At 42.2% G+C, this 19445-nt stretch overlaps 2 protein-coding genes and 1 long non-coding RNA gene across 5 annotated transcripts in view; 1 reads left to right on the top strand and 2 right to left on the bottom strand.

Moving 5' to 3' along the window:
- LOC119120533 (semaphorin-4B-like) overlaps positions 1 to 7343 on the top strand; it is a 33474-nt gene extending 26131 nt beyond the window's left edge. For both annotated transcript variants that reach the window (XM_037247503.1, XM_037247502.1), the window contains exons 8-15: positions 461 to 618; positions 2702 to 2883; positions 3005 to 3155; positions 3236 to 3446; positions 3555 to 3670; positions 4528 to 4685; positions 5595 to 5686; positions 6138 to 7343. In XM_037247503.1, the coding sequence (XP_037103398.1) occupies positions 461 to 618; positions 2702 to 2883; positions 3005 to 3155; positions 3236 to 3446; positions 3555 to 3670; positions 4528 to 4685; positions 5595 to 5686; positions 6138 to 6910 (1841 nt within the window). In that variant the 3' untranslated portion in view covers positions 6911 to 7343. The remainder of the gene's footprint in view (positions 1 to 460; positions 619 to 2701; positions 2884 to 3004; positions 3156 to 3235; positions 3447 to 3554; positions 3671 to 4527; positions 4686 to 5594; positions 5687 to 6137) is intronic.
- A 4684-nt stretch (positions 7344 to 12027) lies between these two features.
- serf2 (small EDRK-rich factor 2) lies at positions 12028 to 13493 on the bottom strand. 2 transcript variants are annotated; one of them, XM_037247174.1, is made up of 3 exons: positions 13336 to 13493; positions 12498 to 12606; positions 12028 to 12406 (listed from the first exon to the last, which is right to left on the bottom strand). In XM_037247174.1, the coding sequence occupies exons 1-3, from the start codon at positions 13340 to 13342 to the stop codon at positions 12334 to 12336; spliced, it is 189 nt and encodes a 62-aa protein (XP_037103069.1). In that variant the 5' UTR covers positions 13343 to 13493; the 3' UTR covers positions 12028 to 12333. The 2 variants fall into 2 exon arrangements, with proteins under 2 accessions (XP_037103069.1, XP_037103068.1); XM_037247173.1 differs by lacking the exon at positions 13336 to 13493 and adding an exon at positions 12756 to 13060 and having other exon boundaries at positions 12498 to 12700.
- Positions 13494 to 15730: 2237 nt separating this feature from the next.
- On the bottom strand, positions 15731 to 18370 carry LOC119120363. Its single transcript, XR_005097499.1, has 2 exons — positions 18063 to 18370; positions 15731 to 17624 (listed from the first exon to the last, which is right to left on the bottom strand). It is a non-coding gene; the product is annotated as an uncharacterized LOC119120363 (long non-coding RNA).
- Positions 18371 to 19445: the final 1075 nt, after the last annotated feature.

Genomic DNA, 19445 nt, shown 5'->3' with positions numbered 1-19445 from the left:
TACATCACTATACATCTTTTCGTTTTAATAACAGAATGAGTTGCCTCGTTCTCAAGAGGTTCCGGGTTGAATTGTGAACTTGGCTTGTATTACCATTATGTATCTGTCTAAGTGAGCAGGTAAAGCTTCCACAAGTGCTCATTAGCAGGTTGCATGCGGAGAGGACAAGTTTCTCTTTAGATGGCTGGCTGGCTTCTGTCAGTGGGCACACATGCTCTTTGTAAGCGCTCTGCCAAAGGACGCCGCACGCTGTGCGCAATTAAGTCCTCTTTTCTATTTGGATCTGTCGGTAATTCATGCTGATGATACATCTGAGTGCAATTACGGTTCGGTCTACTCTCCCAGGACCGACTTACAGTAGTCATACATTTAGCAACGTAAAAGGCGAGTTGCTGTGAATAAAGAAAAACGCAATGATGCCATTTTTGTTTGTTTTGCACTCTTTCTTTTTTTTCCGCAGATCCCGTCTTTGTGGGCTCGGCTTATATCGAGGAGAGTCAGCCGCTAGGGAACCCCGTCGGCGATGACGACAAGATTTACTTCTTTTTCAGCGAGGCGGGGAAGGAATTTGACTTCTTTGACAACACCATTGTGTCAAGGATTGCTCGCGTGTGCAAGGTAAGACGACACCTGCGCACACAGACGGGAAAAAAAAAAAAGAGGCGACAGGGCCTCCAGCTGCCTTTGTCTTTAACGTGGATAGAATTGCCACTCTGAGAGGCGAGACGCTCCCACGTTGGAACATGCATGAAGCGTGATGGAAATAATGCATCATTCTTTTTCTTTCTGTCTGACTGTACCAACTTGTTTTCTGCACATTTAGTGTCGCTACGTGGGAATATTCCTCCACTCCATTTTTTTTTTAACTTTAATCCTCACATACTCGCACAATGTTGTTGTGGATACGCAACGTCATTATGACAATATTTTTGGTTATGCATGTGTTGTCAGATCAAGTGGACCATCTTTGAATATCTTTGACGCTTTCCCGCCGTGTTTCTACTACTGTTTTGCTCTGCCTCGCTCCGCTCGAGAGTTGCTGTTTTTCTTTTCCGACATGTCCGCCTCCCTTTCTCCCACTCAGGCTTTCCTGTGTTTATTCAGGTGTGCCCGCTGGATGCGGGGATGAGGAAAAGGTGGCGCTTTACTCACCGAGGCACAGCACTGCTGCTTTTTATCGGCGGTCGGAAAAAATGGCGATATAGCGCCATACAGTTATCAGATATTAAAGTGGCCGGACAAGTGCAAGGGAAACAGACAACTTATTCACATTCACACCTTTAGACAATTTAAAGTCTTTAATAAACCTAACATGCATGTTTTTGGAACGTAATGGGAAGCCAGAGTACTATTTTTTTAATAGCTGAGAAACGAACAGAAAGCTTTTCGTTTCATTTTTATCGCCATTAATCCGTTTTTTTTCACCATTCAGTAGAATGGAAAAGTCCATTTCTCTCTTCCCCTAATTCAATAATTCATGATTTATATGCACATTTTGTAGTTGCTATATCATTAGCGAAATGTTAATGCTATTCTGCCTGCCAATGTCATTTCCCTTCATAAAAATTGTATTCACTTTATAATTCATGACCTATTCCAATTTATGCATTACATTCTTTCCGTACGTTATACAATCACCATTGACGTCAATACGCAACTACTGTTGCTGACTGCTGTTAATAGTTTGAGATACGCACGGGAGGGAAATGAAGTATAATTATAACCTTTAGGGGTGAACTTAATTTGACCTCTTAAACTTTTAAACTCACTTGTCCCACATCTTAGTGTGTCAATTCTGACATTTCACCCAAAAGCCCAAATATCACTTTCAGTTTTTGTGAGTAATTTTCTATTATTATTATTATCCTCTGTTTATAATGTGAAGTGTTGATGTTATAGAGGCATATTTTCACAGTCCAACTATCTTTAGGGATGGCCCCCAATGCAGGCATACTTTACAAGAGCGGAGGACAGCTGAGAGAGCGGGAATGCACGCTCCTCATTACGGCAGAAGTGCGGCCTAATTGGCTCCCAGGCCTGCAGCAGTCCCACCAGGCCCTCACCTCAACACGCAACGAGACCATTGTTCATGTTTAAGAGCTCGCGGCGGGAGGGAATGTGCCACTTCTCACATGTTCTTCCCTCCCATGCTCTTTGGGGTTATGGAGGGCTCGACGCGGCTACAACCTGTCGAGAGATTTCGGTGTTTTTGTTTCCTCCTCCGCACGAGCCACCTGGCTGTTGGCTACTCGTTGCCACGTGTTTACAAGCTCGCTGATAATGACCCGAGCCCCGACGAGGTCATCTGATGTGTGTTTATGGAAAAGATTCTTCCTGCCTCCGTTCAAATCTCAGGGGAAGGAGTGAGGCCCCATCCTAAAATCTTTCATTAATATCTCGGCTTTGTTTACACTTGTGCCAGCGCTCTCCTTTAAAAGGCAAAGGCAAGCAAGTTGTTATTCACCTTTGTAGTTTCATTCATTGACAAGGAGTACTTCTTTTTTTTTTTTCTTTTTCACGAGAAGGTGACCTCTGCCCACAGCCATGTCCAAAAACACAAACTCAACTTGTAGTTTGCATAGGTCATGTTGGAAAAGAAAAATGCACTGGGGACAGAAAAGGGCCTTTCCCAAACTCTTCCCATGGAAGCATAAAAATGTCCAGCAGTTGCTAACACATACTTGTTGACACTTGTTTCCAGGGAGACAGAGGTGGTGAGCGTGTACTGCAGAAGAAGTGGACCACCTTCCTGAAGGCCCAGCTCCTGTGTTCTCTGCCTGACGACGGCTTCCCTTTCAACATCATCCAGGACATGTTTGTCCTGAAGCCCATGGGAGACAGCTGGGAGAGCACCGTCTTCTACGGGGTCTTCACATCACAGTGGTGAGAGACAAACTGCATATATGTTGTGTAATAAGAAGTGGATGTGACTAGTAATGAGTATTTTGTGAATACCATTTTGTTCATCATCATAACATATTTCAATTTGTAACTTTGTTGACAGGTACAAAGGTGCGTCTGGCAGCTCTGCAGTTTGTGCCTTCACCATGGCCCAGGTGGAACGGGCCTTCAGCGGCCGCTACAGACAGGTCAACAGGGAGACCCAGCAGTGGTACACCTACAACCACCCGGCACCAGAACCGCGACCCGGAGCGGTGAGTCGCAACCCGAAATGCATACTTTCTATTTGGACGAATGTGTATTTAATGATCCGACACTTATCACCTGCCCGCAGTGTGTCACCAACCACGCCAGGCAAATGGGAATCCAGTCGTCCTTGCACATGCCCGACAAGGTGCTCAACTTTGTCAAGGACCATTTCCTGATGGACAGTGTGATCCGCAGCGCCCCCTTGCTGCTGAAACGCAGCGTGCGCTACACACAAATTGCCGTTCACAAGATTCAGGGCATGGAAAGGGCCTACGATGTGCTCTTCATCGGAACAGGTTAGACACACAACTGTGCCGTGATAGTTCTGGTCAGACCCCAAGATGAATGATCTGCAGCTATGGTGGGTTTCAAACCTGCAACTTTTTTTTCCTTCTCGCGCCCAGATGACGGAAAACTACACAAGGCCGTCAACGCTAACGACAAGATGCACATTATCGAGGAGATGGTTCTGTTTGCTGACCCGCAACCCGTGCAGCACATCGAACTGGACCCTCAGAGGGTAAATACATTTTATAGTGCTTTTTAGATTATAGTTCCTTCAAGTCAGAAAGAAGAACAGCACAAGAGCTAAATTTACCAAGCTGCCCAGGGACATCCCTCCCCTCTGGGGCCTTCTTGCCGCATTTTCTTAAGAGTTATTTGGGCATCTGGAGCAGAGTTTATGATCCTCGCTAGTGTTTTAGCCGCTGCTCAATTTCATTAGCTTCCTTTCTTTATGACATAATGGCCTCTCCCAGAGGCCAAAATGGACCCTTATCGAAAGATTATGTCATTCTAATAAAGCCCGGGCTACTTTCCCACGTATTTTGGCCGATGAAAGACAAACAAGATGATTCAGTAATGTTTGCTTCATACACTACTGGGAAAAACAGCCTTAATATAAACTTTATAGCGTGTGCATCAAAGCTGCTGAAATGAGTTGAGGACAATATGCGTGGTCACCCCCAATTTAACGACCCTCCTGGCGCCAAGCAGGAGAACATCTGGACAGATTTTTGTGCTCTATTTACTTAAATTGTTTTTAACTATGTAATTGTTTTGGCATGAGGCAGCACAGAGGAATAGCGTTAAGCACCGTTGCCTTGCGGTTCTGAAAATCTCATCTTGGGCCCAAACGTGCCATCCCCAACAGCGTGTCCTATAGTGGTTAGCATGACTTCCTCACGGTTTTGAGGTGGGGAGGGGGGGTCAAATAGGGGCGGGGCTAGGGTGCACGCCACTTCTTACCCAAAGTTACTTGGGATAGTCCAGCTCACCCTGTGACATTAATGAGAGCGATACAAAAGTGGATTTGTGTGTTTAACTGAAATATGAGAAGCTGAGTGTACACGTTTCATCCTTCTCCTTTCTGTGCAGGGTCTGCTGTTTGTTTCGTCCTACTCGGGCCTGGTGGAAGTCCCTGTGGCCAACTGCTCCAACTACCTAAGCTGCGGAGAGTGTGTCCTGTCCAGGGACCCTTACTGCGCCTGGACTGGACGGCTTTGTCGGGACGTCAGGATGGCACCGCCTGACAGGTAGGGTCACATGATCGGAACGGCAAAACAGTTTTGGCATCACTCACTCAAAATAATACAATCCATAGAACTTTATATTCATTGGATTAAGTATGCTGTTAGAATCGTGTATTGGTCAAGCGCAATGGAAAACGACAGGAAGGACATTTTTTGCTAATGTTAGCATTTCATTAGCACATAGTGGAGCATTCCTTAGAAGATGATTCAGTGAGCTCGCTGACTGTAAATTGTATTTCTGACGTCTGCAATATTCTTTTAACAATTTATGTCCCACTATGACAGAGTAGACATTAAGGTTGACAACAACCACTTGCAAACATACTAGGATGGAAATTACAAACCTGTACATGTAAATATTTATCCTGCAACTACAATGCCTCCATTGAAGAAGAAAACAAAACACCGGTTGTGACGTCATTGAAAACATTAGAGCTTTTCTTAAAGGGCCACTTAACCCTTAATGATAGGGTGGACAACAATTTTAATCTAAAATGATTTGACTTAAGTTCGCTCGCATCAGTTTCTCTTAGCATCCCTTGTTAAGGCTGCTCCTTGTTGCCAAAGAAAAACATGCAGTGTTAACCATTTGTTGAGGGCCGACCGGACGTTTTCATGACGGCGTTGTGACTTCTGAAGTTTTAAGAGGCACATTTTGGTGGATTGAATTACCATATGTAATGTACAACTTAAGTGGATCCACACTGTGTATCAAAACAAATAAAAAACAGACCATCCGTCACGCTGTGAACTTAGACAAGATGGCGTTAAAAAGAAAATTGTTCCCTTTTGTCAAACTGAAGCGGCTTTGTGATCACACCATTAATGAAAGACCTGATGGAAGAGCATGTGCGCACAACATGTCACTTAACTGCAGCTGTGGGTGTTTTTGGATGTCATGTTCCGTCTCAGCCACTGGCAGCAAGATGTGGAGGAGGCTGACACTTCGGCCATTTGTAACAGGACGCTCTCCGGCCCGAGATCTGCCCGACCAGCAGCTACCCGTGAGTGTTGATTTTTAGTGGCATTTTCAAAATAAATGCGACTTGCCCCAGAAAAATGGATGATGTGGCACGCAAATGAGTTCGGGTTTATTTCCTGGTTTTTACAACTCAGCACAGAGCACCTTTTGTTTGAAGCCACCCTCGTTTTAAATTTAAATGTATTGGAACTGAGTTTATTAAATTAGCTTGAAGTGAACAAGGCCCGACCCTTACATCCTGTATCAGTCTGCATGTAAATCTTTCTGTGTATGTATTGTACTGCCCCCAGGTGGCCAAGGTGTGCATTCCATAAGGAGCTGCACAATCACAATTGATTTCTTTACATTGTATTTCACTCATTCACTGTCAGCCCAGTTGAAATGGATCTTTGACGTCTATAATTACCATATGGAATTAATAATCATATGCTTAAGTTTACATTTATCGTTGTTTGTGTGCACTTTTGGGACAGGTTGGTCCCGTTGCCAGCTGATTACAATCCCCACCAACACATTCCGGGTCTTGCCCTGCAACCTGCGCTCCAACCTGGCCCAGAGGAAGTGGCGCTACAGCGCCGGCGCTAGCCAGTCCCTGTACGCCACGCTCGAGGGCAGCCTAGTGGTGGTGGCGCAGGCCGACAAAACGGAGACCTACGAGTGCTGGTCGGAGGAGGAGAGCTTCCGCCAGCTGCTGGCCAACTACTGCGTGAGAGCGGAACCCCGGCAGGAGGGCTACACCACAGCACCGGGCCACTCGCGCACGCCGCACGTGAAGCTAGAGGAGGTCATGATCCTTCCCGGCGAGTCTCGCTCGGAGCAGATCCACACCAAGACCTACTGGAACGAGCTCATTGTGGTGTGCGCTTTGCTGGCCTTCTCCCTCGTGGTCTTCTCCCTGATTGTCATCTACCGCAACCGCGACCACATGAAGTCCATGCTCAAGCAGGGCGAGTGCGCCAGCATGCAGCAGAAGAAGCCCAGGATAGTCGGCAAGCCCGCAGAGAGCCTGCCGCTCAACGGCAACACCATCCCCGTGTCCACGTCGGACCACAAGGGCTACCAGACGCTCAACGACAACTACATCTGCAGCACGCCCACCCGGGAGTCCTCGCCGGAGAGCAAGAGCTTCTCCGACGCTTCCGACGGGCGACCGCTCAATGTCAAGGAGAGCCACGTGGAGTACTCGCCCACATTACCACGTCCCAGAGTGCGACTCGGCTCGGAGATAAAAGACTCCATCGTGTGAGAGCAGACCCCGGCAGCTTTTTATTTTGCTCAGTCGTTTCCTTTGCTTTCAAGCTGCGTGCGGGACGGGAAAAGCAGCTCCAACAGGGTTGAGGACTCGGCAGCTGCTTTCCAATAGTTTTAGTCAATTTCTTCACAGCCACTAATTGCATACACAATGCCTGCAGAGTGGCAATGCAAGACAGAAGACGCTCTCTCAGTATTTATGTCTGCAAGTCCTTACACGTCCCCCGGCTGCACAAAAATCACCAAGTTCAGGTTCAAGGAGGACCAAAAAAAAAAAAGCGCTCTGACTAAGACTGTGTGACAATGATGAATCGATGAAGGACAATGAGACTGTATGACATTGTAACAGATCTAAGGAGCGGCGAGAAGGGCACCAAACGCCTCGTACTGCCTGAATGTATGGCTGGAAAAGACAAAAAAAAAAAAAAGTCTGGTCTGTTCACACTATGGACCATCGGACGGCGCAGCGCCTATACCGAATCGTGCAGGTACTACAAGCATTAAGCGGGGTACATGCATACCGATAACGTTTTTTTTCCCCTTGATCAAAGTCAAGAAAGGCCAGATTTTGTTGTTTATTTTGTGGTCAACACTGAGGTGGGCTAGCCAAACTTTGTAGTAGATTACCTGGGAGTGATTCCGATCACAGCCTCAATCGTCTTTGAATTTCTTCTTTGTGTTTTTTTTGGCTAGCTGCTGCACCACGCTGCCTCTCACAGGTCAGTCTTGGAACTGCAACAGATGTGTTGATTATTTTGAGCACGCCACACTATACGAGCGGTCAAACACACTTTGGAATTTCCTCGTCACGCGTAAAAGTCGGTATGTGTATACCCCGCTTTACTTAACTGAAAGCCAAGGAGTGAAAAATAAAATCTTCAGGGTCACACCGAACCATCCCATGCTCTGTGCCAAAAAAAATCTAGAAAAACAATTATCGAAATGCAATAGTGCCATTGTGTTGTGATGACCACTCCCACCTTCTTCGTTTTTAGGATCGCAAAGAGCACACAGAGGCCTTCGCGAAAGGCACTAAAGTATCATCCTGTGTTTGGTGGCGCTTTTACACAGTTTTAAAAAAACAGTTGATCACAGACCATTTAAGAAATCTACACTACTCACTCCTAACTGTCTGTTTCTCTTACTACAATATAATCAACTGTGCAGACCACAAAAAAAAATGTCAAAACTAAAATTGAGTCTTTGTTAGCTAGCAGGTAGAGCAATGTAAAACAACAGAGTTGCTATTTCCTGGTCACGTCGCACATTTTTCTCAGTCACTTGTTGCTAGGCGGGACTCGCGGGCGAAAACATGCCCAATGGAAAATTCCTGTTACTGACGCCTCTATGTGTCCTTTACTCATCACCATTGAGTATTTAGTTTAGGTTAGTAATTCATTTACAATCTATTCCATTTAAAGTATGCGTATTCTTTTCCATATTTGAGATTTTTTTTTTAATTAGCTATACTGTGGAAAGTCTATTGCCACAGTTCAACCACTACTCAGTATTGAATATAAACTATATCATCTGCTGATTTAGGACAGCGCGGTGAAAAGCACGTGTCTCCAAATAAGGCATTTGTTGTGTGTTTGTTTCAATCAAATTTTTTTTTATTTAATTTTTTATGTTTTGGTTTGTGTTCACTCTGGATTTTGTAAGGGATTTGGCCGCCCCATGCATATAGCGGAAAACATGAAGACAAGAAAATCTTTTGAAAAACATAACAATAAGGATTATTAAATTTATTGATCCACAGTTTAATTGCTACTATCGAGTTTAAAATGTGGCACCTGCTGGAATTAGTTGTGCAATGCAACACTGCAAAATGGCCATTTAGTGGGAAACAAAAAATCTAAAGTCATTGTTATTTTCTATTTTCTCATGCCAACGTCGTGTTGAGCTGTTGCGCAGCTGTAGCTCAACTTCCCCATAGTTGACGTCACGTTCTCCAAATTTCAAAAACTCCCTTCTCGATAAATAGACCAATTATTTTTTTGCCAAACTTTGAAGAATGTAATTGTTTGAGAGGTCAGTGCAGCGATAATCTCAATACGAGCTCCCGGGTTTCATCATCACTCGAGTCCATGTGAAAGCACAAACCAGGTTCTTTGCACAGCATGTCAATTTCCACATTAAAATGCAACTACTGAGAAAACAGGGACCATTCTAAACATTCTTTGTATACTCTTGAGACTTAAATGACTTTTCCCAAAGATGTAGGAAGCTTGTCGATAACAATATTCCCAACGCCGAGCAATAGGGCACCGCGTCACTGAACCACAAACTTGCAGCATCTATTTCAGCAGAAACCCTTTTAAGAACAAGAATGACCGACATCTGGATCTGCTCCCCCCCCCCCCCCCCCCCCACACACACACATCCAGTTGACAAAGTAATTGCACAGGATAGAGCGCACAAAGTGGTCTGTGTTTATTTTTTTGCTTTGATTCTATCGACTGTCTGTGCTTAATATTGTGTGTGTGTGTGAATTTTTAAGGGACCTTGTGTAAGACGTGTCGTAGAACTAGAACTGAATTGTTTGCTACCCACAATATTTGCTGCCGCAATAGTCTACTGCTGATGAGTGCACACGCGTTTTGTGGATCAAGCATATTCAAGCAGGAATGGTATCTAGTTATAATAATGCGGGGTTAGCAAAATGGGTGGGAAGTGGTGCCTCAATACCTTAAAAGGTGACACTACACTTTAAAATCTGCCAAAAATGTGTAAAAGGAAATTTAACATGCTGCTAAATCGATTTGATTATTTTAAGAGTGAGCCTAGCACAAACACAATGTAAGCAAACTGCTAAAATTGATTAAATCTGAAAATGGACACTTTTAACCAGAATTGTTAAAACTCTACAATCACACTGATATGGAAACTTTGACCTGACAGCTTTAGAAAATATATCTTCAAGCTTAATTTCCGTGAGTTGGCCTTCAACCTAAATTTGGTCACCTATAGAGCAAGCCAAGCCAAGCTTGCTGGGTTTGCAATTTTGTACCACTCGGAACTAATGAAATTGTATTAATTAAAGACCCTGGGAACTAGACTACATGATCAAAAAAAGGAGATCCTGCTTTTATATGCTTGACAGCCTCATAAAAGTATAAAATGCCTTTGTTGTTCTACCTTTTTTTTTTCTTCGGCCGTGTGCCGTGTCGTACTGCCCAGCATTTACAATTCACAGTATACACGGGTCATGTTAGCATTGTTCACCGTAACTGCTAACCATAACACTAGGGGCTGCTCAAAATGTTTTTTTTGTTGTTTAATTTTTATGCACACACATGCCTTTCTGAAGACACAAACTGACGTACGGTTACCATTTGGCCTTAATTGTCATGCATATTTATTTTATTCATGACGAGCTTTTTGTTTCAGAGCAATTCAAGCTTAATTTTGAGTGGCTCCTCGGTGATGCAACGAATACTGTACTGGACATGAATGTAATGGCCACCTCATCGTCTTTTTTTGTAGGATTTCTTTTTTGTTTTGTTCAAACAGTCCCGTGATATAAAGACCAGCACAATCCAACTAACATTTGATATATATTGGCATCATTCACTGAGTTGACTGAAAAGCAAAGTAGAAAAATGTGGTCTTGCCTGCATGATTCCCTTCTATTTTTTTTAATTATTATTGTTATTATAATTATTTGTCGTGTATATACTTGTGAACTGTATTTTTTTTTGTATTATGGAAATGAATTGTGACTGTTGTTTTTGTTATAATGTACATAAAAAGCACTTTATTTTAAAATCTTTCAGATAAATGAATAAAATCAATGTTTTTAACAGAATCATTTATGACTACTTTTCATTGTTTGATATGTACGGTTGAAAAAAATCTGTACTAAAAGCGATTTTGAGTCACATGGCGCACAAGCAGACACGCAGCCAAACAAAGAAAAATATAAAAAAGACAGTCATGCGTGGTATCGGTGATATAAAAATAATAGGGGACACATGTCATTGCGATCCGTGAGACCAAAAAATATACAACTCTGTGTTTTTCTTCTTCTTTATCTGGCTGCATGTCAGGTGTGCGTAACCTGCGTGTGACGTAGTTACCGTTACATGCGTTCTCGACTGCGATTGGCTGACTCGGAGCGACTGGGCGAGGCTCAAATAGGGACGGAAAACTCGGGAATGGAGGACGATGCCCATCTCTTGGTAAACAAACAAGAGAACCGAGACAGCTGTCTCACAACCCCGAAAAATGAAGAGGGATTATTCATCTGGCGGTTAAAATGGAAGGGGGAAAAAGGTGGAGAAAAGAATGCAGGACAGCGGTGAGTGTGATATGTTACCGTTTCGTATAACGTCTCTCAACTTAATGTAACATACCTGCTGTGCTCTACCAATTTAACCATGCAAACAAATTGCATTACCATGCTATTGCTCCGAAGACCGAGTAAATAAAGATGTCACGTTTTAAATTTATGCTAAATCCTTTCGTTATGCCAGAATGTCGTACTTTTGTGTTTTCACACACACTGTGCAGCCTTGTCAGTATTTTGTATTGTAAACTGTAGTGTAGAATATTTGATTTTTAATTGTACTTTATCCAGTTCGTTTCATTTTGAAAAGAGAAACATCAGCACATTTCTTGGCAATTTCATTTTTAATGTTATTTTAAATTGTTTTATATGCTCAAAATGAATCTGTTAGATAAAAATTATTCATTACATGTTTTAACCGAAAACAATAATACAAACTGTTGATATTTCAAAGTTTTTTTTGGACTGGTATCAATAACATTTGCACACTTTTTGTAAAAGTGCCTATTTTCATGATCACCATTACCCGCTGTTTGAAAGCCTGTTACATAGTATTTGACCGTCTTTGCTTGCTCTAGCTCATTTTAATTAGTTTTTTTTTAATTAATTTTATTGTGCAGCCTGTTATTTTCGACATAAGATCCTGTTATAAGGTTAACAACTGTTATCATCACTGGTACCTTTCTCACTTGTCTTTGCTGCCACCTGGCGGTATCACTGCATCAGTCATGTAAAAAAAAAAAATCTGCTATAAAAGCGTAACCCCAACACTATTCTAATAAATTTAGCTCCAACTGAATCGATCATAAAGAGCCAAGCGAGCATGAACTACAAAGATACTCTTTATTTGTAATCATTAGGAGACATGTTTATACAAGAAAAAAAAAGTTACGACGATGCTTTGAGTGGACAATTGTTCATCTTCCTCCTGCTACTAAAAGCACCGACGCTCCTCTGCATGCACAGTGTGGGATAATGACGAACAATTTCACCCCAGAAAAAAATATTCCATTGCCATAAGAAGAGAATGTAGGCTGAATTCTATGTTGAGTCTCGGATATTTAAAAAATGACATTACAGGCGTTTATCTTTATCAGGAAGGAAGCCGAATACGGGATGAAGTCAGCTCTTCACTTGGACTTTGGGTTGTCTTTCTCTCCACCGTCTGACTTTTTCTGCTTTTGTTGCATTATTTCAGCATCCCTGGAGGGCAAAAGACAAAAAGTGTCATTAAGATTAAACTAATATATCATGAATATTAATGATGTGTTTTTCGAGGCATGTTGTCTAGTACCTCTGCTTCCGAGCAGCGGCTGAGAGCCCGTCGTCAGTTCTCTTCCCTTTGCCGGTATCGTTCGCCTTCTTGGCAGCCTTTTGGCGTGCAAGCTCACGCTGATTTCCCCCTAAAAAAAAAAAACGTGTTAATGTCACATGTAGTGAACACGAATGCAGTGACGTCCCAATTATAATCAATATAATGTTACAAACATTTCTAGGTCATAAATATTTAACGAACAAATAACTGGACGCGCCTTCTTCCAGTTCCGCGCGGCGTTCGTAACCTCGAATTGTGTTGTGTCGTAAAACCGAGGAATGATTGGAGCATACAAAACCGGACGACGTGGCAGGGCGGCGCTGTGGAGCAGCTTCACACCTCAAACCACAACAACACAAAAACCGGTCGGGAAACAATTTAATTAGAGGTATAAATAGATATACCTAGACACACCCGGTATCCAGCTGACGTATTTTACCGAAAATTAAGTATAAAATATTCTTTTGAGTGATCAATTTGACAGAGAGCGGCGCTTAAACAGCACTTGTATCAGTCAAATTCTGTGGACCAAAAACAAGCAAAAGCAGGCACCAGTATAACAGATTAATGAAAATGATCATTCTTAATACAGTTGCTACTTATGCAGTGCGCATTTTAAGAGGAAAAAAGAAAGTGATGTGGTCTTATTATGGACAAATTCGGAAACGTCCAAGCCCCGCGAGAGGACATGACGTCTTTTCCAGCATATAGACGACGACGGGCCTCGGCTGCGCGAGTAACAGAAACGAGAACACTTCATGCAATTGCTGTGAAGTATATAATGCCTTACGGTAAATTTATATATGTCGATACCCACTGGTCATTTTAGTAACTGATGCTTCCGTCGACCCAAATCCACAAAAAGCTCAGCCTAAAGGCCAAAATGTCCCTCTGCGTTGTGCCAGTCGCTCTCTGCCTGGTTGTGCTGCGTCTCTACTGCGCCTGCGTACAAGACAGCCCTTGACAACGAGAACATTCCGGGATATCAGAGCGCATGCGCAATTAGTCAGGATGTAATGTGTGACATTTGCACGTGGAGAAATAGTTGCCAGTTTACTTGTATTCTTGTTGAGGACAGTAAACGTACAAGAACATGCCGGTGCATTATTGTTTTGTTTTGTACTGTGCTGTCCTTACTGTACAAAATAGCAAATCCAGTGACAGTATCTGGCCAACAGGGGGAAGCCTTTACCAGCAAATAAAAGCATCACTGGGCCTTTCGTGTTATACTATTAGAATAAAAAAGATCAAACATGTACAACACTTCAAATTCAGCTAAGAATAAACTAGGGGATAAACAATATGTGGACTTTTAACAAAGGAAGAAAATCACATTTTATCAAGTGAATTTCAAATGTACAATTTTATTGTAATATTGCACCTTTTGTTCAAGTATAAATTTGTGCAAGTATACATTTGTTCTCAAATTGCATGGAAAAAATACAACTGTGGTTTAAAAAAGGCATTACTCCGACAGTAAACAAGACAGTCACAATTATATCCGACTTTTTGAAGGTGAAGTCAAGTCAAACTTTTCTTTAGTAATATGTTCAATGCGCTCCTACTACTCTTAACATTCTAATTAATACTGCGTTTGTGGGTTTAAGCAGTAAAAAGCCACCCATGTTTTCCACTCAGTGGGTGGCCATTTTGACACTTGCTGACGACTGAAAATGACATCACAGTGCCTTAGGGCTCAGGTGATGAAAAACCACGGCTCACCTGTTTTCTGAGTTTGGTCGGATCCACCAGTTGCCATTCATATAATTCTGGAGACAAGGTCTTCATGATTTCAGTATTCATGCTTTTCTGTGATATTTTTGTTTGGTGGTATGTCGTGATCTTGGCCCGATGAGTCGTTGTAAACAGTATGTCTGTTGCCAGCCATAACTGAAATTGATATGTAGACTCATACAAACCCTTCAAAACCTTTTGAACTGGAGCCTGCATGTAATTTCAGTCAAGCTGACCGTCACGAAAGAAGGAAAAGAGAGACTTTTGCGGCGCCGGGGAGTCACCACACGTACAGAGCGTCTCGTCTGAAGACGACGGGCAAAGCAATGAAATGTTCAGGCAGCGATCAAAGGCTTGCTCTTTGTGTGCTGGAGCACGAAGAAAGTTAACAGCATGTAGAGGAGCAAGTTAAACACTGTGGTCAAGTTTATTAGGCCGCTGGCAACACAGCATGTTTGCCTCCGACTTGTTTTCCTCGTCCACATCTGCTCTTGACCGTGGTGGCCTGACACGTTTCACCAAAACTATTTCGGCCTCCTCGCGCAATGACTCCCACCTGGCCTTTTTGACAACATTTTATACTTGTGCAAAGCCGAGATTTTCGACTTTCCCAATTCCCTGTATTGAGTTGCACTTTCTCAGAGTTTTTTTTTTTTGTCTGTAAGAGACCTGATCATCATCTGTATTATGCAACGCAGCGGTTTGCATCACAGTATATCCCGCGCGACATTGTTATCATTGTGGGAAGGAACATTTAAAGTGGGTTAATGTGTTGAAAGGAAATAGGCCGTGTTAGCAACTTTTTTTTTTTTTTTTTTTGCCTGATTCAGCAGGGGATGTGATGTCATCATCTGTTTTGCTTTTCCCATGAACGTATCAGAATCATTCCCTTTTGACTTAAGTGGCATTTTTTAATTTAAAACATGAAAATAAATCTTGGCAGAAGAGTGAGGCGATAATCGATTCAGACAAAAAAATAATAAACCGCAGGGCTGAGTATTTTTAGCTCACTGCCTGAGGGCGCTCGTGCCCCTTGATCAAAAGTTATTTTGGGACAAAAGACGACACGCGAGCAAAATCTCTCTCCTGTTGTGCAGATGTTACCCCGGCCGACCTTTTGTCTTGGAAGCAAAAGATCAATCCAGCAGGAGGCTGGATTCAATTTCACATACGCAACTGGTAGGGCTTAAAACTGAGCAATGAAAGAAAGAATGAATCAGATAAGAGCCACATGACAAAGACACCAAACAGTGCAAAGATTTTGGTGGAACACAATCTGATTCCTCGTTTTGGACAATTTTGCCACACACCAACTGAAGGAAAATTAAAAAAAAAAAAAGAAATTAAATCATCCACCAACTGTATAAACATAAATAAAGAGACTGCACTGTTTTAGACCCAATGCCCCTGAGTCACATTTTATGATAGTATCAGAGCAGAAACGTGCGTCCGTCATGTGACTTCTTATTTATTTTTTAAACACTTCTTGCACACTTGAGAACAATCCAGGCATGTTCTTTTTGTAACAAGAGCGGTCATCGGAGGAGAAAATTATGTTTTTTTTAATTTTCATTATGTGCTAAAATTACACCACTGCTGCATTCGGACAGGATGGAAATGAACGAGCGTAGCACGTCGTCTCTAAATGCAACAGGGTCTTGTCAAAAGTCCAGGGTTGCGTGCACCACATTACCAAGCGCAAACAACGCCCACAGATGAAACCGTGGTAGAAAATGGACACAAGTATACTGAGAAGTCATTAGCAGGGTAAAATTAAATCTTGACATCGTCCAGACAGACCATATGTGTTGCCACGGTAACACAACCATTTATAGTCTTATATCCAAAGTATTGGGGGTGGAGGGGATTAAGGGTAGGGGGGCTTTCTGAGTCAAAACTAATCCTCCAAGATGAAATTTTCAAAAATTAAAAGTTTCTTCTGCTGATAGCAGACGCTAATTTTGGTGAAATAAGTTTGTGACCACTGCTAAAGATAGTGGGTGGGAAAACAAGCTCATACTGTAATTACATAATGATTCTATGTCATACAGAGCCAAGTGAGCAGATTCTCCTCCGCCAATGCACAGTCTGTATAGTAAGTAAATAAACTCCCACAGAGTGACACTATAAGTAGCATCCCAGACTTGGGAGTTTCCTCCATGGCAACCGGCCTCAGTGAACTGCGTGGCAGGACACATGGGAAGCCTTCTCCCATCTGGAGATGATGAGGATGATCACAGCGGACTAGATCAGCACAGTCAATTCCCACTCCGCTTGATTGGAGGAGTGAAAAATATGCACAGTGACTAAGAGGACGCAGCCGAGACAAATATTATGAAGGACGGAATTAGAAGCAGCTTCTTTGTTCGCAGCTCCCGGGGACATAAAAGTCAATGTGATGAGGGTAAACACTGTTGTGGTAAAAGTTCTGCCTTCACAAAGATGATTAGATCCCACAAGGTGCTGTATAACAAATCAGATGAGCTCAGACTGTGACATCTGGATATGTTTAATGGGGAAGAATGTGGTTTAGTGCTCGTCTCTGTCTCTATGCCTCATGGGTAAAAGGTAGCAGGTTTGAATCTCAACTCCAACCTAGCATAAATTTGTCTGGTTAGTCCAGTTTTCACCACATTCCAAAAAATGCTGATTAGGTTGATTCAGGATTGTTCATCTGTGTCAATGGGAAAGTGATTGCTTGTTTGTCCAACTCGCCTGCGATCCTGATGAGGACAGTCTGAATGGATGTTTCATGTTCTGTTTACATTGCTTCAAGTGCACAATCCTGATCCAATCCAGATTAAAAATCCAGTTTTACTCCATAAGATCCAAAATATTAGAACAATTATTTTAATATTTGTAGAGGTTGAAGTGAGCATGAGTTAGAGATGCACATTAATTTTGGTGACAATATGAGCCCTATTTTGTTTTTGTTTTTTTGCATGCCGTATGTAAATGATATTTGTCACAGCAAAATGTTTGATGTATCTTTTGGAGCTGATTGCATTGTAAATTGAATCTTGTGGCAACTGAGTGTATTTCAAAGCATTCAAGGAAGGCACTCTAATGATGTCGCGCAAGACTCCAAAGTCACCTGCCTTGAATAGGATGACGTCTGTGGGGCAAATGAGTCATCAGAGTCGCTGGAAGCCCACTCCATCATAGATGCGATGGCTCCAGTCGTGCGGGTGAAAAATAGGCATCCAGTGAGAGGTAATAAATTCAGACATAAGATGAAGTGGCGCTCTTTTGTGAGGTCTTTTTTTTTTTTTTCTGTGGGTGGCCTTCACACATGATGACCTGGTTGTCACAGACAACTCTAATCAGGCTTCAAAAGCAAATGCATCATCTTTGTTGAAGCACTGCAACGTCCTGGAAACGCAAGCACGGGGAGGAAATACAAGATCGTAACGGGAAGGATTCAAATCCTGATCCTCCGAACTGTATGGCAGATGCGCTAACCACCAAATTATTGTTTGTTATCAGAATACATTTATTTATTTGCTATTATTTTGTGATTAGATGTGTTATTTTGATTAAACACAGAAAAGATCAGTCTGCCTTCAAAAAGGACTAGATCATTTAAATAATTGTTCATTTTGAGAGCCTGAAATCTTATTTGGACAATATTTAGTCAAAAAAAATTCGAAACGATTACTCGATTTCTAAAATACTTAATTTGATCATCGTTTTTTTGTCGATTAATCGATACATTTTCACACGCATAGAAACAATAAAACCCAGAAAGGGATGTTAAAATTTGTAAACGGAACCTAAAAGTAAAAAATGTGATGTTTTTTTCTTTTTTACCTTGGGTGGATTCTTTGCAGAGATAAAAGTTAAGACACCGCTTCCTGGTCCCTCAATATAAATGCTGCTGTCTGTCTTTTATTGGCTAATTCCATCACACGGTGCGCCCTGTGGTTTAAAAAGGACACGCACTCCTCTGGTGACGGCACACTCCATTTATTGTTGTCTAACTATTTGCAGACAGAACGCGCTGCAAGCAGAATGGAACTAAAATGAAAGCAAGAGCAGAGAACATTCTCTGGAGTCATGCGAGGACACCGCAGCTTTTAATCATCTCTGTGCTCATGCATGGAATGATGCGCCACAGCAGTCGGTGTCAAAGTGGCAGCTGTAAAGTCATCTCAGTAAAACACTTACACACCTGGGCCCTGTTTACACACGTGTGTGTGTGTGTGTGCGAGCAAGTCAAAAAAGAGAATTTGCGTCAATTGCGGTTGTTTTAAATACGTATGATTTTCTTTGTTGTTTCATTTGAGAGAAAAATTCAACTAGGAGTGGCGCTAAACAGCTTTTTGGAAGATTTGTTGGCGTTCACTCGGCCAAAATGTCGCTTGTTGTGAAGTCAGCTGATTGAATTCGCCGCCACCAAGCAGTGCAATGACGACTCGTATCTCGAGAAAAAGTCATGTCGGTTCATTCGTATATAAAGGCCTCAGTGTTTATTTGTGAACTTTGATCTAGTGGGCTAGTGTTCCGCTTACCCGGAGTGCACCCACAAATCATGAAGCTGATTGTTCTTGCGTTTTTTTTTTTTTTTCTCTCAAAACAACAGATCTCAAAGGTCTTCACAGTGAATAATCTACTTGCTTTGCAAGTAGCACACAGCCTTGAAATTCTTGCACTTTGCACACTGAAGCCTTGACCGCTACAGTATGCTAGCAATTTAGATTTTTTTTTTTTTTTGCACCAGCTCATGTTCAACTGATGTTATCTTATGAAAATGCATTTATCAACAAAAAAAAGTTCATCCTGAAAAGTAGAGTGAACAAATACACACAAAACAGCTTTTTTTTTTCTTCTTCACAAGAATCATTGTAAATGGTGTTCAAAGTGCAACACGTTTACCACCCCTAGTTTAGATTACAACTTTTACAATGTGTATTTATTTCATCTGTATTCCATTAAACAGTCGGCTCTTTTGAAAACTATTCACTTTGTCTGAGCACTTGTTTGTACTCTTACATGGAAACAAAAGATAGAGAAATGATCCCCTGGGGACGATTTGTGTACCTTTTCTAACACTTAATTGTACCAAGGGGTTCAATTGTTAACCCTACAGAGTCCATCACAAAAATGTCTACCTTGGAGCACAATAGTACCTTTTTTTTCTGAGATTGCATACAACGTGAGCAAACTGAGCTTCTCGCAGGTGTCCTGGGACTT

Source organism: Syngnathus acus, chromosome 3 (genome assembly GCF_901709675.1).
Source record: "Syngnathus acus chromosome 3, fSynAcu1.2, whole genome shotgun sequence".
Taxonomy (NCBI): domain Eukaryota; kingdom Metazoa; phylum Chordata; class Actinopteri; order Syngnathiformes; family Syngnathidae; genus Syngnathus; species Syngnathus acus.
Note: the sequence above shows the minus strand (reverse complement) of the source record. Positions and strands in the feature narration are given on the sequence as shown.

Coding starts and splice junctions, on each gene's coding strand:
- serf2 (XM_037247173.1), bottom strand. CDS start 12,809: ATGCTCCAATCATTCCTCGGTTTTACGACACAACACAATTCGAGGTTA. Junction 12,701..12,755: donor ACAATTCGAGGTTACGAACG/CCGCGCGGAACT, acceptor AAATATTTATGA/CCTAGAAATGTTTGTAACAT. Junction 12,407..12,497: donor GCCGCTGCTCGGAAGCAGAG/GTACTAGACAAC, acceptor TTTGCCCTCCAG/GGATGCTGAAATAATGCAAC.